The sequence below is a fragment of the Falco punctatus genome, assembly GCF_963210335.1.
Source record: "Falco punctatus genome assembly, chromosome: 6".
Taxonomy (NCBI): Eukaryota; Metazoa; Chordata; class Aves; order Falconiformes; family Falconidae; genus Falco; species Falco punctatus.
In genome coordinates, this window is record NC_137585.1 from 16883348 (window position 1) to 16910602 (window position 27255).

The following is a 27255-nucleotide window of genomic DNA, read 5'->3' on the forward strand; positions in this document are numbered from 1 at the left end:
ATTACATATTTAATTAAATACCAATCTGATTAAAAACTTCAGTTTTAGCATTTGTTACAGGTAGGAACAGCTTTGTAGGTTTTAATCTGTTTTGAGAACAGGCTGTATACAAGATGGATCACGTGACATGTTACACTCTTCCTTTCACTGGTGCAGTCCAGCGAGTGGCTGCATCTAAATCCGTAAGAATCAGCACGTTAAAGACACATTTGAATTGCTCTAGTTAACGACAGTATAACCAATACACAGAAATAGGTAGTTTTGATCAGGAAATGAGCTGGTATTATGTGGCAATAAACAGCATCCTACAATAATGGAAGGCTGCTAACTCAAAAGTATATAAGACGACTAACAGTTCAACTCCAAGTTCATGCACTGAACTTTACATTATCTAGCGGTTTGTTTTGCGTTTGGTTTGTTGGGTGTCTCCCCTCCCCCCAAATATAAAAAGAGATGCCGGTACTTCTGTACTGCTAGGATGAGGAGCAAAAATCTATTTGGTGATTCAATGTGTAAAGATAAAACCAAAAAACTCTCTACAGCACACAGCGGACAACAGGCCTCTTGCTGCTTAGGATAACAGCATTCATGTGGCAGCCACTGCTTACACTGAAAAGCAACATTATGTAATAAGTTATTTTCAGTTTCCTCATTGCTAATTTCTTCCCAGTCAAGCAAAGCTTCCTCATTACTGTCTGCTTTAAAGGTGTTCACCGGTTGCCACGAGAATGCAGAGTATCAGCAGAAGCAGAGAAATGGCATGAGCAAGTAAGAGTAAATGTGTCAGTGGCAATAAGGGAGTCAAAGACCCATCTGTGAATTACAAACACTTACTCTGCAAACATTAGAGCTTACTTATCCATTTACTTGCTCTGTAAAGGGTGGTAAACTAGCCAAATAGTAATACAAATGTTTAATTACCATTTCTGTCAATTAAAACAGATGGCCACCACTGTATTCACATCATTGTCTAGCATCGTCTCCATGGAACTCTGGCAAATTCAAGTGTGTCTATTTGAACCTTACAAAAAATACACCCAGAACATGAAAGTTTGAAAGTAGGAACGAGCAAGTTACACAAATACTGTTAGTAATTTTTCCTCCTGAACCCCCTTTAGGGACTATGACCTGTGAAATCAAGATAACAAATCAGACTGAAGGCAGACATATTTATGAACAGAAAATAAAGCTCAGAAATTAATACTTTAAGTCAAAGCAGCATATATAAAAATTCACACAATTCTAGAACAGATCCACCAATTCCAGAGTAAAAGCCTTTCTCACACAAACACTGCAGTTTGAGCTTTTATAAAAGACATCGTTACCGACGATCAGAGCACAGGAGAGTCCCACAAGAGCTGGGTTGGGTGTCACAGCTCCCAGTGGATAGAGGGTTGTTTCAGCATGACTGCCAGCAGGGCAGCTACGCAGGGACACGCTGCCCCCGGGGGCTATGAGTCTGGCAGGGGCTGGCTGTGCGTACCACTTCTTGTCTTCAGCTGTGACTGGGCTATGTCTGCCAGGGCACTCTGTATTTTTTCCAGCAGCATATCCCCACGAAAAACTACCTCTTCCAGACGGGCAGCTGCTTCATGATTTTCTTCTTCTAATCGATACAGGCTAGCAGCCTTTAAAATAAAAGGGAGAAAAGTAAGGATCTTCAAATATAATACAAAATTTACTTCGCTACTAAAGGATGGTGATGGAACAGTTAGCACTCCCTAAAACAGAAAAAGATTCTCTTTTAGCTCCTGAATTACATACTTAAAACTTCAAAGCAACTCCTTATAGGCTGCAGCCTAAACTGGTGCATATCCGCATGGAGTACGCACAAAAAAAATCACCAGAGATCTTAGCTTCTTTCACATTATGACTCTTGGCTCAGTACTGCTTTTCTTGATGAGGAGTATTTATCCCTCTCCTCACTCCCTTACTGAAAGGTGCTAAGCAAGATGTAAGCATAACTTATTCTTTTAAATAGCATATTTCAGATGAAATTTTATTATTTACTCTTAAATATTTTGTTCCAAAACCAAACTGCTTTTCAGTTACAAAAGACTTAGTGAAATTAAACATATTAACTTCAAACTTTTAATACTTTAAAATATTTACCAAATTCCAAACTACTAAACCGTGTTCTAACTGGGCAATAGAAAAGACAAAACAAAATAGTTTGAAACTGGTATTTTTGGAAGCAATTATACAGGTCCTTAAGAGGTCATGCTCAAACTAACCAGCAAATTATATCCACGTATTCACCTTCTGTTCTGCAACACTGATGTTTTTAGTGAAGGTTAAACACAAAAGGACTTGACAGCCTTTGGAGGGTCAGAGAAGGAAGATGGCAAAAGGTAAAAGTTTGAAATTTAGAATCCAGCTCAATTACTTCAGTCTCAGCTGTTAAACAGTTGACTACAGACAAGCCACAGGTCTGAGCAGAACATGTAATACTAACTTCACCACAAAAGAACTCAAATGGGACAGGTAAATTATGTTGGGCATTAGTGTAGCAGCCCCTTTTATCATTATATCAGCTTCAGATTTGAAACATATACTAGGACAAACTTAGTATTAAAAAAAAAAAAAAAAAAAAGACTGGCCTAAGTACATCTCTATTAACCAAGTATCTATCTACCTCTTCTCACCAAAACTTACACTGCATATTTTAGAGTGCTTCAAGCACCTTCAAAACATTTTTTAAAGAACGTCAGAGTATTTACCTTTAATACTGCACAAATGAAACAACAGAAAATGAAAACTAAAATCAGTAACTGATGGAATCTAAGCTAACTAATCTCAAAACCACACCAAACAAAAAAAATCAGAAATTCTTGTGAAACAAGATTCTGCATTAACAGAGCAAGAAACTGTTCAAGTATCACCTCTAAGGAAAGCACGGCCATAGTGGATAACCAATTCCTCTTTCTGGAGCACCTTGTTTTCCCTACATCAGCTGTCACTATGATCAGACCCTGATCAATCATGGAAGAAGCCTGTAATTTTTCTGCAGCAGGAAAGCTATCTTCAGCCATTAAATACGCAGTTACATGAAATTATCCTAGTGTTAATGGGCCCAATTAGTATGTTCAGCAATTATAGTGACTAGCAGAGTTTCCAAATTTAACCTCCTCTGTTTAAAACCAAATCTGATGTCACTCTCCAGTCATTTTGTATTTGGCCCAGCAGGCACCTCTAGTATTAATCTTCCGTAAAATGCCTTTGAATAGTCACAGATTATCAACCCAGATGCAAAAACCTTCAGGTGATTTTAAAGCAGTTCAAGGGTTCTCAGAGCAACAGCATTGTTTGCATCCTTGTTGCATTCTAAACAGAAAACACTTGATAGAAATCTAGCAGTTAGAATCAAAAAGTGGGGGGAACGAAAAGATGCTGTTTAATAGGCAAGATCTGTAGGTAACAGCAATAAAACCCCAACCAAACTGCAACACAGCAGCATTCTTTGAATTTGGGCTCCAAGGCATTTTTTGGAAGTGAGAAACAGCCAAGTACTATGAAAAGATTCACAAGCTGTTTGCAGCAGTTCAGCTTCTGTAAGGCAAGGAATGGAGGTCATGATACTGGCTGCATATGCTAATAGCTACCTATCTGCTTTCTGTTCCCAAGCTCTTCCTAGAGTACCTCTGGTCTAAAGAGAGAAGGAGCAAGAAACAAAAGCACCAAGTTTGGATGGTCCAAAGGAGGATACCCTATTGCTGAAAATTGAAAGGACTGTTTTGTGACAGAGCTGGAGAACTTAAAAGGATACCCTGCAAACCCTTTAACAACCAGAAACATTGTGGAAGAACAATAGGCTTTAGTAAAATGTTGGCTCTGCAGCTACAAAATGAAACACACTCCTAATGAGCAACAGAATGTGAAAGATTATCCAAGGCAGATAAAAAACCCAACAAAAACCCCACAATGCATCAGTACTGTTGCATCTGTTGTATTAATATTGGAGCAGCTGGGGAAAAAAAGGGGTAGCAGTTTCCAGTATTCCAGTGTTATGATCAAAGCACTTTTTTTTTTAAACATTCTAACAGAAAACTAAGTTTAAAATATTATCACTGTGTACAACCTTTTTTAGAACTAGACAGAAGTTCAGTATTTCCACTAAGGCTAAAAAGTACTCACAGGCTACCCTCATGAAAACTTCAGGCTTATATTAAAATCACTTTTCAAGATTACATGGCCTAAAGAATAAAAAATGTGTTTAAAAAAAAGGAAAGTTTGCCTTCAGTTATGCTTTGATATTTTACTTGAGAACACTTACCTGCAGAGCTGCTGTCGATTCTTCACTAGGCAGGGAATCTATTAGAACATCAATATCTTTTGCAGTTCGTGCAATCAATGCTGCGAACAGTTGGGCATACTCTTTAAAAAAGAGAAAGTCAGCCTACTCAGTACATTATTAGAAAAAGCACAATTCTGCATACACAGCACAAAAAATTCTACAGACTTGAAGTACACAGGTGTTAAAATTCTCCTACACGAAGAAAACAACAGTGTCACAACTGATGGGAACCCACCACACTAGGAGATGAAGGTGGTTTGATTCCAATCCTAGATTAAAAGGGAACTGGTTATACAAAGGGCTGGGCTTTGTACAAATGAGAACATAGAACTCCATCATCGTTAGCCAGTTAAGAAATTACTAACACCAGTATTAAGTGTCCTAATCACTACATTAAGTATTGAGAAGTAGCTAAAAACCCATTTATCTTTTCAATCCTTGCCTTGAAATCTGCCACTAGACAAAAAAAAAAAAAAAAAAAAAGAACACTAGAAACAATGTAAAGATAGTGATTCAAATAGATTATTTAAATCATGTTAAGAAACAGATAATTAGTAAAAGAATTTGAGGTTTTTTATTTTTTAAAAAATAATTCCTAGTCAGCCACAGAAAAAGTTAAATTGTCCCTGAGAAATGGAAAAGGACTAGAACTTTATAACAGATATATTTATTTTTTTATATATTACATATATTTATTTCTATGTAGCTATTTAGCTGCTATATTATTGAAAGAACTACACAGACTTTTAATAAGAGACACCATAAGCCAGAAACAAAACATTTCCATGTGGAAATGAGTCTATTCAGTTTGAATTAATTCATTACTACCACTAAAATATTGAAACAGTCCTTTTCAATTTAAAATTTTATGTATTTTTTTCTGTTGCTTGGTTCATGAACAGTCTCTGGGAGAGAAAATAATATCCAATTGCAAAAATTATAGAAAAGACTGACATTCTCAAAGGTACGCTTGATTTTAATTTAATAAAACCCACAACAAACCAAACATATTCATTTAAAGCTTACTCAAGGTTATCACAGGGTTTACCTGTAAAGAGTTTTAAGGCCTTCTTATTAAGACTTTGAATATCTAAAGACACATAACTGGTAGCCTCATCAGCATCACTAACATAGCTGTATGATTTTACTGAAGTCACTATATTCAGAATTTTAGGAAAAGACAAATCAAAACAGAACTCAGTCATGACCTGCCATTGCGCCAGGGGAGGTTTAGATTGGGTATTAGGAAAAGCTTCTTCACTGAAAGGGTTGTCAAGCATTGGAACAGGCTGCCCAGGGAGGTAGTGGAGTCACTATCCCTGGAAGTGTTCAAAAACCGTGTAGATGAGGTGCTTAGGGACATCGTTTAGTGGTGGACTTGGCAGCCTTGGGTTAATGGTTGGACTTTTTGATCTTAAAGGTCTTTTCCAAACCAAATGATTTTATGATTTTAAGATTTTAACAAGGCCTGTAGCTCCTGGAACCACACTGATGCTGGCAGCACCTTGAACAGCAGCAGGGAAGATGAAGAAGCAAACAAGCCTTTCAGCTGGCTCTTCCAATTCCAGTATCAGAGAGCAAACTATTGGAACTTCCAATTCCAGTATCAGACCAATGAACAACTAGTATTCAACTGTCCTAGAAGGTGCATCACTGTGCTCAAAACCAGTCTCCCCTGACATCCTGCTAGACAAATGTAATCTGATACAAAATTATGCAATTTTTTCTTGGGGTGGGGGGGAGAAGAAAATAGATTCAGAATTAGAATAACACGCTTATTTAAACACTAACTTAAAATTCACTAACTTAAAATTCTCAAATCAGAGAAAACTTTAGTTTGCTTGCCAGTTTCAGTGTCCTAACACTAGTTTCTTGTCTCTCAAAACCACCAACCAACCAACAAAAGCCCCGCAAAACCAAACAAGCCAACAACAAAACCACAAATGACAATGGGGAGATTCAACATGACATTATTCCTTAATTATATAAGCAGATAATAAATGGAGAAATGCAAATTAAAAGTTTACAACACAGATAATTTTAAATTCATACATGATTTCATAAAACTAATGTTCATACTTTCTAAACAGATTTCTTGGAAGTAGTGGACAACTCATTAACAACCTCTTGCAGCAGTCCTATTAAAATGATTTCTATCTGTAGCGCTACTGTGTCTGTGTAAAGAAACCAGCACAAGAAATAAATCTTAATGCTTACTTAGTACTTAAAATTACATTTCTGCTACCACAGTCCTCTGCAGCAAGTGCAGCTGACATCAATTTACGACTTAACTTCAATCACTCCACCAGTTCATGGTGGAATTGTCTGCCAAGCATGTACAGATGTTGAGTTATAGAGCATATTGTATCAGAACACGTTCACGTTTTGTTAGGAGGTGCAGAAACACTTGCCTTCTGTTGGATTAGCAGGCTGATCTTTGTTTATTGCTGTCTGAATGTTGCTGAAAGAGGCTGGAGGGCCACACTGCTGCAACACTCCAATAGCATTACAGAACTGGTCTGCGAGCTGCAAGCAGTAAAGCGATCGTTAATTTATTTCACCACTAAAGCCGTTTCAATTTTATTTTGCATATCAGCAGACCCCCGCAGAAGCCCACCCCCGCAGCCCGTGGCGATACCCCCCTACCCGGGGGCTGCCACAGCGGGGGCGGGGAGAACAACCGCGACCCCTCACACCCGCAACGGCCGGGCCCGAGCGCAGTGGCAGAGGCCGCGGAGGCAGGAGGGGCCATAACCCAGCACCAGCCCCCCCTCCCCGCTGGTAAGAAGAACGTCGGGCACCAGAGGAGAGAAGAGAGCACTACCGCCTCACCGAGTTTACCGCGTCCTGCAGCTGCGTTAACCGATCCGCCATGGCGCCGCCGCCCACCCGACAGTACCCAGCGCAGCCAATCGGGCGCCTGGATGTTGGGTGGGCGGGAGAGGGGCGGGGCAGGGACGGGAGGTGGCGCCGGCTTCCTTCCGGTGGGGCTAGGCGGTCCTGGCGCGCCCCCTGCAGGCCGGGAGGAGGCCCGGTCCAGGCGGGGGCAGCGCCGCGCTGTGTCAGAGCCACAGCAGCCGATTTCTGACGCCTCTTGCTTTCTCGCCAGCGGCTGGCAGCTGCTGAACGGCTCCGCTGGGGCCAGGCGGGCCCTGGCGCCCAGTAACACCGTGCCGTGGCAGAGGCGGGCCGGGCGCGCCCGGCGCCGTGGGAAGCGCCCGGCGGGGAGCGCTGCGGCGGCGGCGGAAAGGGCGCTGCAACGGGTGCCGTCCTGCTGGAGGAACTGGCGTATCGCGACCGTTTATTTCTCTCAGGAACGGCAGTTCGTGCTCACGACTGCAGCAGGTAAAAAAATCCCTCTAACCCCTAACAGGGAACAGCTGGGCTGGAGACCTCCAGGGGTTTCTTCTGGCTGAAGTCGTCAGCGATGCTGTGGGTGCAGCCACCCAGCAGCAATGCATATGCTGCAAGACTCGTCTTGCCGCTTACAGCTACCCTCTTTGCCACGATACAAACTCATCCGACAGAAGTGTATTTCTGATGACACGGTTGGGGTTGCGGGCTGCCTTCGTACACCTCCGTTAAAAAGCCAAGTCACAAATTACTGTGCTGTAGACCAAAAGTGACCACACGCTTTTAAGGGGTTTACAATTATTATTGAAGTCAACGGGTTCTTTCTTGGATTTCCACGAGTGGGATAGCTGCTGGACTGAGGCTGGAACAAGTGAGGCTCACGGCACAAGACAAGCCTCTCGCAGGCAAGGACTGAGCAGTTTGAATGCTGAGCTGTGAATAAAGAGTGACTGAGGTCTCAGAGAGGTTGACTGCCATGGTGGCAACACTAAACAGACGTTTAATATCTCATGGATTTTGACTTACAGGCACCTCGCTGAGTAGAACAAAAATAACCTCAGCAAACTAGATAGCCTGATGGAGAAAAGCTGCCTTCCTATGCACAGCAGGCAAAGGCAAGGAGAAGAAAGTACACCCATATATCTAAAATAGCTATAAACATGGACCCAGCACTCACCTCTGTGTTCTTATGCCAGACTGTTGCATTTTAAGTGGAAACCACATCAAAGCAAGATGGGGAAAAATAAACACAATGGGGGTGATCGTGCAAGGCTTTCTAGAGTTGTTACAATGTAAATTCATAATCAGGGTCCAAATAATAATAAAAAAATACACTCCCCTAAAAAGAGACTTTTAATTTTACTTCTGTTTTCTCCCATCATGTGCCTGTGAATCACCTTTGCAGCCAGAGGCATCTCAGACATGCTCCAGGGAGCCTCTGAGGCCTAGCAACGTTTCTTACTGCTCTTTATAAGGCAAAACCAAATGGCTGCTGCGTTAAAAATAAATAATAATAATTATTTTAAAATGTAAAAATGTCAACCTTCTCCCGGCCGGACCTGGAGACCTTCCCAAGCCCTTTATCCACCCCTGTAACTGCCACACGGGCGGCGGACGAGGCTTGGGAGGATAAAAGCCGTTGGGGGCAGCAGCTGGGGCCGCTACCTCAGTCTCCTCAGGCAGGTGGGTGCCGCGTAACGGGAAGAGCCGGTGGCGGGAGCAGCCTCTGCTGGGCGGGTCCTGTGAGGTGGCGCAGCGCCCGCCTTGCGCCGCGTAACAGGACCCGCCTGGCTCTCAAGCACCTCCCCATGGCCCTAACCCGTTCCCAGCCACATCTCCCCTTCCCTCCGCAGCGCCATGCGGGTCCTTCCTCACGTCGTGATGCTCTTGGGGTTCCTGGGGGTCCTGCGCTATGGCGGTGCCTCAGGTGAGTGCGGCGCGGGGAGTCGGGGAGTGGGGGGAGGGTGGCGGCTGTGGGCCGTGGCCGCCATTAGGCGCTGGGAGGGCTGGTGGGTCTCGCTTGGATGGGGGAAGAGACGCTTTTTGGCCGGGTCGATGTCAGGTAGGATGGAAGGGAAGGGGCTTGTTGCATGGAGGGGCCGGCAGAGCCTTTTGGGGGGTGTCCCAGGCGGCGGCGGTGGGACCTGCTGCTGTCTGGAGGGGTGAGCAAGAGTGAAGATCAAAGCAAAGGTGCAGGCTGTCTGTGGAGCTGGAGAAGAGTTTTGTATAGTCGTGGTTATCTTAATCTTTGATGTGGGCAGGGAGAGCTCATCCTGCCCCCCGCCCTTCCCCCCCTTTTCTTTATGCGGTTTAATTGCTACGAACGCCATCGTTTTAACTCTTACACGGATATACTGCGCTAATTTTAACTGTGCTGTTTCAGGGATATACTACAGGCTGGTGAGTCTGGTGTAGGGCTGTGTTCCTCCTAAGAAAACAAGGTGACATTCACTACCTATGAGCTTATATGAGAAAAGTAACAATGTTAATAGTGGAGTTTGGTTTATGACCATATACAGGTGGCCATGAATTACCAGCACCCTGTGAATTGTGGGTTGAAAACCACTGTCCCTATAAAACTAAGGAAAAGAGCAAAACCTCTTAGAATTTGGAGCTTGGTTCCTAAAATTACTTGTTGGCTGTGCTGATGTAATCTGACTTTTTTTGGCATGGGCTTTTTTTGTAATTCCCCTGTGCTCCTGCATGTGACTAAAATAGGTGTTCAGAGGTAAGTGTACTATAATGACTACGGCTTGTGAAGATTCAACTGTTAATCTGCTTATTTTTTTTTTCTGGTTAAGTTTTTCTCTGTTCGAAAAAAGGAAAAAAATAATCAGTTTCCTTTCAGGGATAAGCAAGTAGTATCTTATGTTAGGGCTGATGTAAGCCTCATCTTAGTTTTTTCTTTATTTTTAGACCTGCTTCTAATGAAGCTTAATTCTCCAGAAGGAAAAAAGGTACTCTTGGGATACTTTGTAAAACTGCGGGACAGTGTTTGGAATCAGCCTCAAGTGTGGAAGAGTTGTTTCCCCACCATGCCCCCAAGTCTCATGCCCAAGAAGCTTAGACTTGGTAACTGATGGTGGTTAGCAGGTCTGAGAATGAGTGCTCAGTGTTCTTAGATCTTAACGCTTGCATTAAAATGTGCTGACAGGCAGTTTGTCTCCTGGACTTGATTGAAAATGGGTCATGTGTTATTTTTTTAAAGTATGTAAAAAGGTAGAATAAATATGGGACTAAGCTAACTGCTTTGCCTTGAAGGAGCCTGTTGCTGTATTTCCTTGCATAATTGAGGGTGGAGGGGGAAAGTGTTTTTCTCATGAAAAGCTAATAAGCTGTGTAACTTGTGTACCAGTGTTTAGCTGATCATTAGGCCCTTTAAGCAAGGACACTTGCTTAATGGTTCACTTATTTGAAGTTGTCTTGTTAGTCAGTTGTGGACACACAGGTTTGCAAGGCTGGGCTCTGCTATCTCCTAATACTAGAAGATTCTGCTTAATTTTAAAAGTGCTGATAAGTAAAATCTGAGCGTGATGGCCTGTATTATCTCTCTGGGTTGCTGATGGGCTGTAGCTCTTCAAGGTCAGGATTTGTGCAGAAGTGGTTTATGTATCATGGGTTTTATCTTCCAAGGAGCTCCACCTTCATTAAGTAGGAGTGCAACTGGCCTTGTTTTGCTACATCCAAACCAGGTTGTTTAGTGTTGGAAAAACTAAAGCAAATTTATAGTGTAATCAGGATTGACTAGTGCCCCTCTCATAAAGGGAGCTTTATGGGTCAGTTTACTTTGCGCTAGCCATTTAGTTTATGCAGAGACAACATTCTAAAATAGATGTTCAGACAAAGCTATTCAGATGTCTGAACGTATTGGGTAGCTGGTTATGTGCATCTTGAAGTGTTACTACCTACGTGTGCAAGTGACGCTTTAATCAACAGTGCCAGCAATGTGGCTGAGGCCAGGTCTTGCGTGTTCTGGCTGATAATCAAAGTGGATTAGTAAAACTGTAAGTGGGTGAGACGGGTACTTCTCCCCTCAGTTTTCAGACAGTAGAAGGCCCTATGACCGCTAACTTTGTGAACAGAATAGTCTTCTGGGGTGGGAGTGGTGCAGCTGGTGACAAGCCATGCGGCAATATTGGCTTTAAGCATGAAACTGTGCTCTAAGTATGAGTCTCAATACACATGCAATTAAAACATAAAATCTTTTGTAAATCTTCTTGCTTCTTTTGGGTGTGTGTGGTGTCTTTATTTGAGGTTTTACTAGTGTGGGAAGACAGAGGCCTTGTAGCAGAGCTCTGTACAGGTCTGATATAATATGGCTGCTGGCTTTATTCTGTTTAGTAACTGTGTATTCATATTTTCCCTATGCAAACTAGTTTTTAGTCTGAGCTTGCATTCGGTCTCCCATTAAATGTCTTCATGTGACTACTTGTTGATGTACTCTATACGCTGGAAAGTTGTTCTTACCTCTTAAAGCTTACATAAGATTATTCTGCATATCCACTGTAAGCTGGTTGGCACGAAGTAGAAATGTGTTTTCTCTGATTGTGGAGACTTTCTTGGTCTGAGGTAACCATGATGTTTGAGCATGTATCTGTAGATAAAGACTGATCCTATGTGGGCAGCAATGGCATTTCTTCACTTGTGTCTCTTAATGGAAATTGGTCTGCTGGGTGTAACTAAGAACTTTATATGGTTAACTGTTTGTTGGTGATAGGGAAATGACATTTAACTATTGGAGCCGAAGTGTGGTTTACTTAAAACATCAAATGAACTGTGAGCTCAGCACTGAATCAGAGAATGGAAATGGTTCAAGCTGGATGTTGCATGTTGGTGAAACTCAGTGTCACAGTGAGGGGATAATAAGTGCTGAGCCTCTGTAGTGTTCATTATCTTGTTGCTTAGAGTTAGGAACGATGACTTTAGATCTCAGAACAGCTCAGAGAGGTTTGGTTCCTTTGCTGTCTTTACTGGTTTTGCTGTTCATGTAGGAGAAAAGATACAATGTGAGTGACAGAGTGGACTGTTGTCCAGCTCTGTTCATCAGTTTTTAATATGCTGGACTCTGTGCTCCTGTTTGAGTATTGGTACTAGTGTACAGAGTAACATGTGCTCAACACTCCCATCTTTGTTCTGCTCTTGTTCAGTTTCAGCAATGCTGACTTCCTTTAAGTAGGTTTTAAGTTGATAATCTCTGTAACAGTGAGAGTTCTGCCCTTGTATCTAACACAAAACTATCCTGGCATGCAGGGACCATCATACTTATCCCTGCAAGGAAAGAAGAGGTAAGATACCAGACTATCCCGGAGTGTTTCCAGACCTTCACTGTCTAAAGCAAGTGAAACAAAACAAGCTGGGATGCCTGGATTTTGTTCCTGGCTCTGTTGCTGACTTACCAGCTCAACTACCTCACATCTGTGGTATCTTTGCTGCATGTGCTGCTGAATCTGCAGTCCTGTTTGGTATGCTACCTTCAGTGAGATCAAGCTTGCCCAAAGAAGAAGCCTGCATGCTGTGGCCAGTACTACATGTTCATGGAGGTTTTGGTATCTGTCCTTCATCTTTGACAATGCTGAACTTGTAGCTCGGGTAGTCTAGTGTCTGTCTGAGAACTTGCAATAGCAATAGGCCTGATGAGCTGGTTAATTTGCTTGGAGCACAAACAATGACTCTTTCAAATGACAGAAAAAGAGAAGACTGAAAAGGTGCTGTAGTCTGGCCACATAGCAATTGCTCTTCCAGAAAACTTAGAAGGTCCTGCTGGTCTGCAGTGCTTGTGAATTGTCCTTTTAGTCATCTTTCAGGCCTGGCTAGAATGTAGCGTGGTTCAAGGAGCCTGTGAACAAGAAGCTGAAAAATACTTGTCTGATGGATGTAGCCAATCTTGTTATTCAGCCAGAATCTATGCTCTTCTGTCCAGACTTTGGTTTAAAATGTGTGTCACATGAACTGTTTTAGGAGCCATTATGCAAACAGTAAAGCAATGTAGAACACTATGTCTTAATTTACCACACTAATTAGACTTGAGAGAGTGCCTCTGACATTTAGAGTCACATGATTGTATTGAAGTGGTGGCTGCATGTCTTGCTGACAAATAGGTTCTTATTTATGCAGAGACCTCTGGGTAGAGGTGCAGAGTGGAGGTGAGAAACAAGATTGAGCAGTGTAGGCTTTTTTTTCCCCTTGATGTAGGGCACAGAGAGGATGTAATAGTTTCAGCTTTCTCCTTAAAAGAACATCTAAATGTGAAGATCTTGTGGTTCAGGAAACTCTGCTGAAGTTCTTAAAGATCAGAAAAATATTTTTTCCTACATTCTAAGCTTTCACTCCAAATTTCTGAGTGCATAGATATATAATTTGTGCCTTTTGAATACTTTTCTTTAGTATTCATACTGCTAGTTGCACTTCTGGTAGAACTTAAGAGCTAAGGAGTGGAGAGGAGGATAGCTGAATGCTGTTCAGGGGACTATCAGAAACTGAAGAATACACAAAGCTGTTTTTTAGCTCTAACTTTACATTCATTACTGTTTGAAAACTTTGAGTAGAAACTTCTTCTGTAACACAAACTGCAGATGATGGGACAGAAAAATGGAGAATCTTTGTGTTCTTCATAGATGGTTTGTGATCCCCATATTTCAGCTGGGGTTTATTGGTGATGCAGTACTGGTATTAATTGAGTTTTGGAGGTAAGCATGTAAGGGTTGAAGTTAGCAAGGTGAGATGAGTTAAGGCTTTTCCTCTGTTGTGAGGTGAGTGGAAAAAGCACGAGGGTAGGAGCTTGCCTCTGTTTACATATTGTCAAGAGGCAAAGAAGCTGGCCAAAGATGCTAATTCTTGGCAAGGGAGGGTGGAAAAATAACAGGAAAGGATTTAGAGTACTGGGTATGGTTTTGGATGAGAAGGCTGTATCCTTTTTTTTTTTTTTTTTTTTTTTTTTTGTATGGGAGACCACCTGAGACATTGGCAACAGTGTATATGGGATGGTGCTGTTGATTACTCTGTGCTTCTGTTGGAGTACTTGATAATATCAACCCTTTACTCGAGAAGAGGCAACTTTATTGAGGAAATACTCTGTATATGTTTAGGCTTGATAACTTTTAGGGGGTGTTTTTGTGTATGCTCTGCAAGCATCTGTCTGCCTGCTAACCACCAACAAAAGGATCTTGTGGCTTCTGTACAGCTGCTTCTCTTTCCTCTCTTGACATCCCCTGTCCCTCAAGAGCCCAGCACAGGGATAAACCAGGATTTCTTGCAGGACTTGAATGACAAGCCAAAGCTGATTTTCAAAGAATCTTGTATCCTAGGTCATGTGGCTCTCTCTAAATTAAAATGGCAGTGGATCACGAGGTTATGCTTGTCATAAGAAGAAATGGTCTTGGTCATGTTTTGGAATATTAGTCAGATTTCTAGATATGGGAACTGGGGTCCAGCAGTTCTAATAAAGAGTAGTGTGGGAGCAAAAGACACGTGATGCAGCTGAAAGTAGGTAAGTATACATATGTAAACTACAGATCTGACTGTACAGAAGTTGACTCCAACTTCCATGGTCCATGAAAGTTCACCCAGGAAGGCTAACAGGTGTTGTGCAAGTTAGCTGGCTAATACAAGCATACTTGTCTGGATTTGCTGAAAAGCAAGTCGTCAGTGTTCTCAGTTGTTTACTCTACTGAATGTTACTTGCTGTTGATTGCATTAGCTGGTCAGCCACAGCTAGTGTCTGTTGCTGATGAGCTCTGCTGAATCAAATACTGAGCTCCTGTGAGGAAGTCCGGCTCCCTGTGCTTAGGTGGGTGCCAGGCTGCATGGTGGGTTCTTGGGCTGTGTCTGTTCTTGTAGGTATGGTTCTGTGTATAGTGATCTCTGAAACGTTAATACACCTTAATTACAGGATGAGAGTAGCATAAAACATCTTGCTCTGTTCCCAGCTAATATTGGGCTACTGGAAGCTTCCAGGCTCCCCTTGACAATTGCTTCCCTCTGGACAAAAAAAGTGTTGTGTTTTTTTCTGTAATACAGGTCTTCTTGAGCTTTCCCTGGGAAAATTCAGAAACGTGCTACTGAACCAAACCAATCCAGTGGAAGCTGTAATCAGGAACATTGCAAGCAATGTAACTGTTGTTATTTTTCAAGTACATGCTCAGCAAAGCAATGTGGTGATATCCTTTGATAAGGTACAGTAAAAGTGTCACTTTTCTGTTCTTAAATGCTATTTGTCTTTTAACATGGGAGTTGGCTCTGCTACATGTAGGAATATAGAACTGAAGCTATATAAATAATATCTTACCTGCATGACTCTTGGACAGTATTATTTTAGCTTCAGAAATCCTTTCTTGTACTTATGTCATAGCTGCTATTTTGGAGGAATGAATGCTAAAGGAATATCAGAGCTGGCTTGAAAATGTTTCAAGGCTCTTTGTTTCTGGTGGAAGTGGTGCTTTTGACATGTGACTGCTGACTACTATCTATCAACTTGTCAAATTGAAAACAGATTCATGCTAAGTATTTGCCATATCCCTTGTACACTAAACGATTACTTTGGGATGTTTAGTTGTCTGCTGTTCATGTGGTGTGGATCTAACCCCTACAAACATGTCTTGTTACCCCAGCTCCTTGTTCTGAATCTAATTCTCCTTTCATGGCACATGGAGCATAGCGCTCCTGTGAAGGCTGCTACTTCTAGTCAACAGTATAAGTGTTCCTATTAGCTATATGCTAGCTTTAATTTATCCCATCTTTACTGGGATGCAATGAAATAGTGATGGTTTGGGGTTTTTTTTGTGTGGGGCTCATAAGTGGTATTTGAGCAGAACTTAGACTAAGCCGAAGGTAGTAGATGGGGATCTGCTATCCAGTTTCCCTCTCCCCATCAGTATTTTCCAACTGAGAATATACGGAGTGCCAAGAAGTATCCTGGGAAGCTTACGAGATGAATAATCTGTAACACAAGTCAGCCAGCTCTGTCGTCTTTGTACTGGTGGAATAGCTAGGATTACAGGCCTAAGACATTACTGTTACACCTATTCAGTCTTTGATTACCACTGGTAGAATCTTTTGCTGTCAATCCAGACCATCTTTGTATTTATGGGCCTTACCAGGCCAAGGACAGTGATGCATAAATATGGCTATACTGCTTTTTGGGGCTGGCCTGCCTCTAGAAATATGAAGCTGAGCCAGACCCTAAAGTCTGCCAGGTCCAAAGTGCTTCCTTTACAGTTACCTGAGGCAAGACTTTGCCTTGTACAAAGCACACTTCCTGTGCTCAAAATAAATTTGACTGCAGGTCAGTTCGCTGTGCCACCTGTGTAAGTGTGATACTGCTATTGCTGCCTGATCTTTTCTCGAGATCCCTGTTTCTGAAAGGCATGGTGGTGTGGAGAATTGGGTCAGTATCTGACCTGGCCCCAAGCACTTGTCTAACATGTTAAGCCAGCTATCATAGTCATCTCCATTCTGGTGGAGATAGTGACGTGCTTCTGCACTTTGGTTCCCACAATGCTCTTTATGCTTCCCGTAATTTTTTGTGAGGGATATTCCAATAGTCTCACACATTTACTAGTCAATCTATTGCTGTGCAGCAGTAGCCTTCAACTAGCTAGATTTCTCTGCAACTTGCATGTAATTATTAACTCTTTAGTAGTCTCAAACTTATCACTTGTGGTTTTGAGCCTGACCTAGGCAGTGTGTGGTGTCAGAGGCAACTCCCTTTTTTTTTTCCAGCTCCTTTTTTCCATCTTCTTCTTACCAGCTAGTGAAGGGCTGAATGACTCATCAGTGGCAACTGACACTGAAATGTGTGCCCTACAGATTTGTGGCAGGAATGTGATTACTGTGCAATACATGAAGCTGTAGTAGAAATCTTCTCAAGAACCGCTTGTTTATATAATTCTATCCAGAATCCATCTGTGAACAGCTCAGGAATCGGAGTAGACAAAGGACTGGTTTCTATCCTTCGGCCTCAACAGACTGTATGCACGTGGTACCTTCGGTCACTGGATGCTAGCCAGGTGCTCAGCACAGCTATCTCTATTCCCTATATGGAGAAAGGTATGTTCCTATTACATGTTAAGGATACCAACTCTGCTTATTACAAGTTAACTATGAAATGAAGTACTGACCTTCCAGAGCTGATTTTCTTACATGGTCAAACATAAGATGGAGATGCCAGAAATTATTTGGAAATGGGCTGAAAAAATTTAGTGTCCCAACTGAATTGAGTTGTATGTGGAATGTACTATGTGGTCTTGTGGTGACTTCAGCCTTAGAGTAGAAAACTGTTGTGTGTATGTATCAGGACCTGGTTTAGACTGCACTGAAACAGCTTGTGTTGGTTGCAATCTAGATTGACTAGAACCTGACAGTTTTGTGTGCTCAGTAAAGCAGACTATGCTTGCAAGTACTTGCGCTGCTGAGGTCTTAGAACTTTTTTGATGCTGTGCAAGGGGGAAGTAAAAACTGTTACAGTCATCTCTTCTGTGTTCTAGATCCTATTCCTGGAGGCTGCAATCTGGAATTTGACTTGGAAGTGGATCCAAATATTTACCTAGATTACACATTGGCTGATATACACATCAAATTTGCACCTGCAAACCTGGGATATACCAGGTGGGTGAAAGCCTTCAGTATGCTGAGCAAGACCTTCTTTGTCTTCTTATTTGGCCAAGATCATAAACCAAGATTCTGCTGAAAAGGCTGACCATCCAGCTGCTGGCAGAAATCTTGCTCACTGCAACAAATGGAGGAGAGGGAGAGGTAACACATGAGAGAGAAAAGCTGAGAGTTGAATCTTGTGAGAGAGATTACGCAACTTCAGATGTGCAAGCAGTCAGCAAATACTGGGTCTTCCCATTCCTCACAATGACTTAATCTGTTTGAGAAGCAATTGTGTATTATAGCCAGTTTAATTCCTTTTACTGGTACTGAACCATGATAATGATTATAGTTTTGTTTAACATTGAGACTTCAAATTATAAGGCATTATTTCCTGAATGGTGCCTGATGTCGCAAGTGATAGGCAGGGAATGGGGAAGGCTATAATCAGAGCGTACATGGAAAAACAAGCAGTGATTATGTGATCTTCAGTGGTTGTGACCTCTTGGAATTCTTATGCTGGTTCGTTATGACAACTCATAGGAAGCCTTTGTAAACATAAAGGTAGGTACCAGCCCAAACACTACCTGCATCAGGGTGGTTCTACATAATACTGCTGTAGTCTGTACTCGCAAACATTGACAGTCTAGTTTTGAATTAGTTGCTGGTGTTAACTTCTAAAAAGTAGAAGCAAAATACTACCAAATTGGACAGGTAGCTTGGGGAAACTAATGTTAAGATCTGGGGTCTTGTGCTGATGTCTTCTTAATTGTAGAGGAGCAAACCCACCATCCTGTGATTCGGGAACTGGTCAGAACTCCAGATGGCGATTGCACTATGATGTCTACCAGTACTTCTTACCAGAGAATGATCTTTCTGAAATGGTACTCATGAGCCACATAAGGAAGATGTCTGAGGTGCAAAGTATCAAAGTCAATGGCATTAAAGTAAGTCTGAAACACTGGTGTAACAGGCCTGTGGCAGTGGCCTTATCTTATGTTTTCTTCTCCCCTGTGCTTACTTTCCTTGTGTGGTGACATAAGCAAGCTGCTAATGCTTCAGGCTTCTTGCTTGTATTTGGGGTTTCTGGCTAGGAAGTATACAGTGAGTGATGCGTATAAAATGGCAACCATTCTCTCTAGGAATAAAGGTGGCTAGTTAGCACAGCCTGAAATGTGGCAGAGTTGGGATTTCTTGCAGTGGACTCTTAAGTAGATATTAGTGATGGTTATGAGGTGTTTCTATGTCTTGCACCCTTTTCTCTATGAAACAAGCTCTTGTTGCAGTATCCTTCTGCTTGCTGAATACTGTGTTAGTCATAGTGCTCCTTCAGTGATGCTGAAGACATCACTTGCTTCTAGCTATACTGCCACAGAGTGCCTATAAATCCAGAGGCAGAGCCACTTCTGATAAAGATGGATAGTCTCCTACAGTGCCTGAGAGATGCCGGAGTCTGGCATCCTCAGATGCTGAGGGTTGAGCAAGGAAGAGAGCGGAGGGGAGGATACAGCAGAATTGGACTTGAAATGGGTGTTGTTTAGAGTGGCATAAAGAGATCTGATATGCAAGAGCAAACACTTGCTGCATATTTATGTAGCCCCCAGCAGAGAGATTGGAAGGAGCAGAGGGAGAATCTCGGTGGCCATAACCTGTCTGGCCATGCTGGGGAGTAGAATGGCAGCATTGCCTGCTTCACAGGCCAGATGTGGATTAGTAGACAGGCAGGGAACCTTAACTGTGTCCTCAAATGAGAAGGACCAAAACATGAGTGGGAGAATCTTCTCCCCTGTCAGAAAACATAGTAATGTTGGAGGACGTGCAGTCCCTCCTGTGAGCCTTTAATGCTTCAATTGGTAATACTAAGAGGGTTCAAGATAGGAGAGCTCTTACCTGGAGTTCTTCCTGATAATCTTCCTTGAGCTGCTGAGTATTGTCTCAGCTGGACGGACACATCAGCAAGCCATCAGTAACAGTGACAAACAGTTTCAATTAAAAATACTATTTTCTGTTCCAGATGCTTACGCTGACAGCTGATGACAAGACCAATGTCTACTTTTCCTCACTTCCTGGACAAGGTGTGATCTACAATGTCATAGTATGGGATCCTCTTTGGAATACTTCTGCTGCATACATACCTGTGCATACATACGCCTGCAGCTTTACTGACCTAGTGGATAACTGCTCTTCTCTCAGTAAGTCAGAACTTGTGTCCTTGTGAACTGATCTCAAGCTTGTTGTGGTCCAAAATGTTGAATGGTGCTTTTGAGTATTTTTTTTTGTATTTATGGAGGAGTGCTCTGTTTTACACTGGATATGTTTTGTTACTTGATGATGGAGTCTACTTCTTGACTGAGGATAAATTCTAGAATGATGAAATAAAACTAAGAAATATTAGCAACTGAAGCTTTCACTTACTAAGTGAAACAATTCATCATTAAATGGCTTGCAAATACATAACTTTGAATTCTGTAGTGACACTAGCTTTTTCCATTTGAACTGGATACATAATCTTAAATCATTTGTAGGGCTATAGATGCTGCATGTGAAACTAAGCTAATAAAACATGAACTAGATTGGGGACCAACCTGATTTTTCTGACTGTGCTGCTGTTAACAGGAATCTGTAACCTACAGGTAATCTGAAAAGACAAAATTACTTAAGGTGAGCATAAAGATAATGTCAGCAATAGTGGAAAGACTACAAAGTTGTAATGATAGATCTGAGCAAAAAAAGAGCAAAGTTGCTACTCCCATTATGACTATGGGAGGGACAAGAAGAATGGTTAGAATATGGTACACAAAGTAAAACTTGCTTGTTCTCATGATCAGTGATAAAGACTATAGCTGCTGCCTGGGTCACTAATCCTGTAGCACTGAATTTTATATATGATTGGATGTCCCTATTTTAAAGCGGAGCAGAAAATTCTCGGGTAAAGCTGTATCTGTATTCTAAACGGCATACTACAGCTACTTAAGTAATTGTTGCAGAAACTTCAGTATTCTGAATGAGTAAGCTCCTGATTTCTTAATCAGTCTGCAATATTCTGTTGGAGATCCTATCAAGGTAACTGTTAGTTCAGACACTGCAGGTCTGCTCATGTGTGTTTGAAGGAGTGGCAGTTATCAGACTCTGTGACAGCAACCTGACCTTACCCTAGTCTCATTGTTGGGACTACTAGGTGGAATGCTGTAGTAACCCTCTCGTTCTCCTTGTAGGTAAACTCTCTACCAAAGTGTTCTTCACTGCTCTTGCCGTTGTAGGTCTTTTCACTTGTTTTTTTGGACACAGATTCTGGAAAACAGGTACAGAATGGTTTGGGGTTTTTTTCTTCTCATAAGTCTGGTTGGAATTTCATAAGCATAACTGCTGTAATTTAGACTGATGGTATTATTACTAACACTTGCTTGATAGTGAATACATGCCAATTAGATCCACTGCTTTGCTTTTGCAGGATCTGGGCTTTTAAGTATAGAGCAAGAAGTTTCCAGTATACAAAGAATAGAAACCTAGAACTAGGGAGCATGCTTGGTAATATAGATATAAATATGTAAATTTTTTGACTGTTTGAAGTCTCTGAGGCCACTCCTTTCCAGAACAGTGTTGTCTGGCTTTCCTTTTGTGCTTCTCAGCCAGGGAGCTGATATGTTCTTTCCCTATTATAAGATGAAGGATACCTGAAGATGTACTGAAGTGGGCTTGGTATGAAGTGATATGACACCATACTAAATCTCTATTCCTTCTCTAGACTTATTCTTCATGGGCTTCATATTCGCAGCATTCTTCTTCTTCGTATTCATTACGAGGGTAACTGGCCTTGGTTATGATGGTGAGTAGATACGGCAGGATGCCCTGGGCTCTTCCTAGAGTATAGTTGTTATGAATCCCTTAGGTAAAATACTGGTTGTGGTTGTTGTTGGCCAGCCTTAAGAAGGATGGGAGGATGATACCTGGGTACCTGAACTGAACTCTGATTACCATAATAGCTGAATGTGCAAGAGTAACTGTTGCTTCCAATGTCAAATAGTGAGGCAGAATTAACAGCCGCAACTATGAAGGACAAATTTGAGTATCTCTCCAAGGAAGATAGAGGTCTTTAGAAACTCTGAAAACTTACAATCTGCTCCTTTCATAATGGATGGACCTCAGTTTCACATCAAATGTAGATTTCATCTGTAAAAATGGAAGTAGGTCTGCACACTGTTTGTTAGATTAGCAAGAATTAGTTCTTTTCAACTGTGTCCTAGCTTGTGTAGTTACTTCTTGATACATGTGCATGAGCTGTTGCAGTCTTAACTGCCCTGGGACCTTAGGGCGCTAAGGTGATGGTAGCAAGACTTTCTTTCCAGCCCTACGCCACTCTTTCAGTAGCGTACATCAGTCCTTAGTTGCATATTGGAGTCTGAGTGAAATGCATGAAGTAAATACTGACTTTGTGACCTAATGAAAACTGTCCGAAAAAAGTCAATCAAGCATGTAAGTGAAGTTGCTGAATAAGTTACTGCAGTAACTGAAGTTTTCAGAGTGTTGATATTTCACCTTTCGTTTTTCAGTGCGTCTTATTTTGACAGCAGTAGCTGGAATTATCGGAGGACTTCTCTTGGCTGCAAGCTGGTGGAGATTTGGCTCTGTCCTACTCTGTATGTTTATTATTGGACTTGTTCTGGGATTTCTCTTTTCATCAACGGTCTTCTTTACTCCACTAGGTATGCACTGAAATACTCTGCTGGCTATTGAGTGGTGTGTTCCTACTGTATTACAGGGACACTTCAAGGCTCTAAGTTGAGGGCTGCTATCTGGTGTTTATCCTAATGTGATGTTTACTTTTCAAGTGTTGGGAAGAATAGAGATGTGCCTGAAGCATTCTTTCAGGTGCACTGTAATTAAAATACTTAAGGAATCTGCAGTGGTGAGAAGAGGAAGCTTCTTATTCTGCAGAGAACTTGCTGAGGCTTTTCCTACCTAAACTGCATGCCATCTCAGCAGTCTGATGCCAGCTCTGCCCCAGGCATGCACTTGCTGTCTGTCTTGTTCTCTATCCAGAAAAAGTCACAGTCAAAAATCTGCAGTCTAGCTTGGAGGCTTCAGGCATAAAGGCATTATGGATTAAGAGGAACTCTTGCTGTTACTTTTTACCATGCTACACTTCAAGGCTCTGGGAGCACTGCAGTGTAAGAGTCAAAGTTGTATTTGCAGCTGGGTTAACATCAGGGTCTTCAGAATGACTTTACTGAGAAAACAACAGACATATCACTGAAAAGCAAGAAAGGCTGATGAGCTGGAATCAATCTGGAACATCAGAGTGTCAGCCATACTGCTTTCTCTGTTGTAATTTTAAATCTCAAAACTCTGTTTAACTGAAGAACCCTTGGTGGGACAGTTTTTCATTCTCTAGTCACTTGTGTTTAACTTGAGCCACAAGTTTGTGATAATCCACGCAGTCCCTGGTTGTTCTTTGTTAAAGTGAAACAGTGACTCACCTGGGGGTCAACTTGTCCTCTCTGTTTTTAATTCACAAGCCTTAGAAAGCAGGGGGAGCAAAGTAAAGTTTGAGTGACTTAATTACTCTGCCTAAGGCAACAAACTTCTGGCTTTGTGTTGTGGCGATGGCTGCATGTGCACTGTACTCAAACTCGCATAGATACAAGTTTATAGATTATAAACCTATATAGGCAATAAAATGGCTTCTTATTGGGCAGAAGTATTCTGGTACTTTTAATTCTTGCCAAATGAGTAACACATACTTCATCACAAATCTTTGTTTCATGGATAAGATCTGCTGTCCAGAGTACAGGCCCTATATAAAACTGTGACAGCCTTTTTTTTTTTTTTTTTTTCTTTCTTATTTTGATTAACTGTTACAATGTATCTTAAATGGTATTTGAGCTCAAAAGCTAAGCTCTTCAGCACTGTACTCCAAGTTGTTTCTGAAGGTACTGAGTCTTGGTGGAGGGGGAGCTCACCTCCAACCACTTGCAAAAAAGGTACTGTTTTGCTAACTGGTAAATTGTGTGGAATTTGGTGTCTTTGCAGGAGACTACAGGGTTTTCCGTGACGATGTGGTATTCTGGGTGACCTTTTCTTGTGTAGCCTTGATGATTCCAGTGCTTTTTGTTGGTTGTCCAAGAATCGTAAGTAATCTGCACTGTTGACACAGGAGGAGGGAGGGAAGGGGTGTCAGACTTCTTGTTGCAACATATAGTCCTGTGGGATACTTACAGAAAATTCAACACAGCTTTGTGAAGCTCAGCACTGGATCAGCTCTAGGGAGCTCCTGTTCAGACCTACTTGGGCTAAATGGTTCATAAGCAAAGGAGTGACTTTTTGCAGTGTTGCACATAGCATCCATTAACACTTGTATTTAGTCAACTTCTGCTGTCGTAACAGTATGTGTAAATAACAGGCATGTGCAGCTGATTTCTTGTGGAAGAACAGATACAAAATAATGTCTTAAGGAGGTGGGGAATAAAGAGTGTTTATCAGTCTCCTAAAGCTGTGGTGGTTTTCTCCCCCTTTAGCTGAACATACTGGCCTCTGGAATAGTAGGCTCTTACGCAGTGGTCCTAGCTATTGCTTGTTACGTCTACACAAGTCTTGCTTATATCACCCTAGACCTACTCAGAAGGGTCCTCAATGATTACTTCAGCAGAGCTTACACCAATGTGCCTTTTCAAACAAATGGTGAGTATTGCTCTTAAGACTTTAAAGAAAAAACACTGCTTATTTGGTTCCATTGTAAAATGTGAGTGAAGGTAGGAAGGGATGGAAGGCGAATACAGTAAGTACAGTGAGATTTAACACCCAGGTAATGATTTCTAGTTCTCCAAAATAAATACTGAGTAGACTGAAATGCAAATCTTTCAGCAAGTGTTATGTGACAAAGGCCCTTGTGAAAGATGCTTCTCGGGCTTGGACTACCACCTTGCTGTTCAGTTTGCAGAGTGGGCAGTCAAAAGGCCTAATATGGTGGCTGAATGGACTCATCTCAACTCCATGTGTGTTCTTGCCTCTGCATGGAATTGCTCTAGGCTTGTGTGGATGCAGAGACAATACTTCATTCCTCTCTGTTGCTAAACTTGTTCAATGTTTGTGCTTAGGAAAGGAAGGAATGTTCTGCTTTGGTATAGGAATCTGTTTGGTTTTTTTCAGACTTCATTATCCTGTCAGTGTGGGCAATGCTGGCCCTCAGTGGAGTGACTGTGCAGCTTCGCCGAGAGAGAAGTGAAGTGCCCTTCCCACCACACCCCTATCTCACCTGGAAGAGGGAAAGGGAGCGCAGAAGCACTAATGTCTTAGACCCTAGCCATCACATTCCTCCCCTAAGAGAGAGAATTCATAACAAGCTACTGCATATCAAAGAGTTTTTTCAGAAAGAGCAGCCAGCTGGGGAGAGAACTCCGTTGCTTCTGTAACCTGCCAAATAACTGGTGGGAACAGAGGAAGAATCTGGAAGGGCAAGATAAGTGATCACCAGCAAACCAGCTAGTACTGCAGGATTTACCACTGCCGATCTGTCCTGCTTAGTAAGAGGATCATATTTGCCTAGCCTGGAAGAGAAGTTACCTGTCTGGTACACTACATACTGTTTTGTGACTTTCTTTCTTCAGTGGCCCACTCAGCCTGCTGTAACATGCATATGTCCAACTGCAGAATCTTATAATAATGGCCAAGTACAGGTATTTGTCTTGTGGTGATCTAGTCAGATGTTTAGGTGTGTGAAGGATAAAACAGCCCTTAAAAAGTAACCTGTATGCTGCTGGTTCTTCCCTGATGGTGTGGAAAACACTACTGAAATATTGCCTGACTTACTCCTGAAGGTGAGCAGTCTGTCAAATTGCGAGGGATGAGAGATAAGGACCATACAGAGAAGGAGGAGTTCTAGAAGGAGCTGAAGTATCCCCTTCTAATAGAGGTACAAAATGCATGGCTGCAGACATAGTCGTTTCCAAGGAGTATTACTGAATCTTGCAAGCTAAACTAAGTGACTTGAATTTAAACTGCACTGAATTAACTGTTGTAAGTGTGCACACTGGGGCTCAGGAAGTGGGCCTGATCTGGGACGAGAAGACTTCCTCCCTTGCTTTCGGATGGTTCTGTAGCAAGCTCGTCATCTGGTCTCTGCAGAGATGACTTCTAAGAGAACACAAGAGGTTTGCATCCTTGTTTGCTTTCTGAACAGCCTGTGTCTTGCTTCTGCTCTGGTATGGTCTCTTTTTTTTTGATGGTGCTGTCATAAAAACAACTAAATAAGCTCTTGTAGCCAATGGCAGTTCTTTCCTGGAATTGGTTGAAACGCTATTTTTTCTTTAAATCAGTATATTTTTTAATTTTGCCTTTTAAGGGGTGAAAACATCATTCAGCTAGCAAAATACTGACTAGGATCCTTGCTGACCGAAAGTGTTCCTTACCAATTTGGATTACATCTGCCCAAAGCAGAATGTAGTGCAAAAACAGATAAGGGACCACTTGTTTTCAGTGGAGGATTGTGATCTCATGTCATGGCTTTAATTGCTTCCTTAAAAACAAAACAAACAGCCATTCTGAAAGCACAAACTAGAGCACTGCGGTTTTGGCTCATAAATGCACAAGCAGTCCTGAGACTTTCCTTGGTTTTACCTGCCCTTACTCACCATGGCCAATCCTGGTCTTCTCGTTCCATGTTTTGTGGTGATCTGTCATGTGTTAAATGATGGTTGAGGTCTCGTCCTATATCTTCATACAGGTTATGGTGGCTCTGCCTTCTCACTATCTTTGTACCTTTAGTGTGGGCAGCAAAGTGCATTGTCCTTCCTGTCTGAAGGCAAACAGCTGTTCTACCTGAATGGAACCACCATGAGTGAATGCCCTAGTGGGAGAAGTTCTTGGCCACCATCTTAAGTTCGTGGTAGTAAGTACGTAAGAAACAACCTTAGTAAGGAAACTGCCAAAATAATCTTATCTGGGAACTTAGCTGAAAGCTACTTTCTGGCCATTTTCCTTTAAGGAGTGAAAGCTTAATGACATGGTATCTGAGGTGACTGAACTCATCTGATGTTTAGAGAGATAAATCCCATTACTGCTTGGAGCTGGAACATCTGCCTCAACAGCAGAGTAGGGCTAAAATCCTGCAGTTTGGGTCTGCCTTCACTGTGCAGTCATGTGGCACACGGGAGTAAATGAGGAGCTTTTTCCCTGGCCTCTAGCAGACTGATGCTTGCTGACTGCTGTTACCACACTGATACTGAGCATGTCATTGCCATACTTGATGGCAAGTAGAAAACACTTATTTGGTATACAAATGCTCTTAAACATGTTTACCTTGTGTTTTTTAATAACTGCTGTGATTAACACTGTGGAAGAAATAAGTTTAACTCTAATTTTTCTATATCTTTTATAATAAAGATGTCTTTTGAAAGAATGTTTGAACTAAAGGGATTTCTTTGAATTCAGTGATGCTTTTACAACTTCACTTCTGCCTTTGGTATTGTAGGGATAGTTCGTTTAGAAAAATTTCTTAGCCCCTCGAGGGATGAGGTAGAGGGGAG

General features: G+C 42.0%; 2 protein-coding genes across 3 annotated transcripts; one reads left to right on the top strand and one right to left on the bottom strand.

The window, feature by feature from the left end:
- Positions 1-844: 844 nt before the first annotated feature.
- Positions 845-7226, bottom strand: MED21 (mediator complex subunit 21). The gene is made up of 4 exons (XM_080392885.1): positions 7127-7226; positions 6706-6820; positions 4274-4374; positions 845-1628 (listed from the first exon to the last, which is right to left on the bottom strand). The coding sequence occupies exons 1-4, from the start codon at positions 7166-7168 to the stop codon at positions 1452-1454; spliced, it is 435 nt and encodes a 144-aa protein (XP_080249011.1). The 5' UTR covers positions 7169-7226; the 3' UTR covers positions 845-1451.
- TM7SF3 (transmembrane 7 superfamily member 3) lies at positions 7219-27128 on the top strand (the record flags this gene model as incomplete). Of its 2 annotated transcripts, XM_080392873.1 has the most annotated exons (13): positions 7509-7639; positions 9001-9074; positions 15164-15318; positions 17041-17191; positions 17629-17749; positions 18510-18681; positions 19749-19926; positions 20950-21036; positions 21480-21560; positions 22285-22437; positions 23765-23862; positions 24250-24412; positions 24881-27128. In XM_080392873.1, 12 exons carry the CDS (start codon positions 9005-9007, stop codon positions 25141-25143), a joined length of 1692 nt encoding a protein of 563 aa, XP_080248999.1. In that variant the 3' UTR covers positions 25144-27128. The 2 variants fall into 2 exon arrangements, with proteins under 2 accessions (XP_080248998.1, XP_080248999.1); XM_080392872.1 differs by lacking the exon at positions 9001-9074 and having other exon boundaries at positions 7219-7639.
- Positions 27129-27255: the final 127 nt, after the last annotated feature.

Coding starts and splice junctions, on each gene's coding strand:
- MED21 (XM_080392885.1), bottom strand. CDS start 7,168: ATGGCGGATCGGTTAACGCAGCTGCAGGACGCGGTAAACTCG. Junction 4,375..6,705: donor GCCTGCTAATCCAACAGAAG/GCAAGTGTTTCT, acceptor TCTTTTTTAAAG/AGTATGCCCAACTGTTCGCA. Junction 1,629..4,273: donor AATCGACAGCAGCTCTGCAG/GTAAGTGTTCTC, acceptor TTTATTTTAAAG/GCTGCTAGCCTGTATCGATT.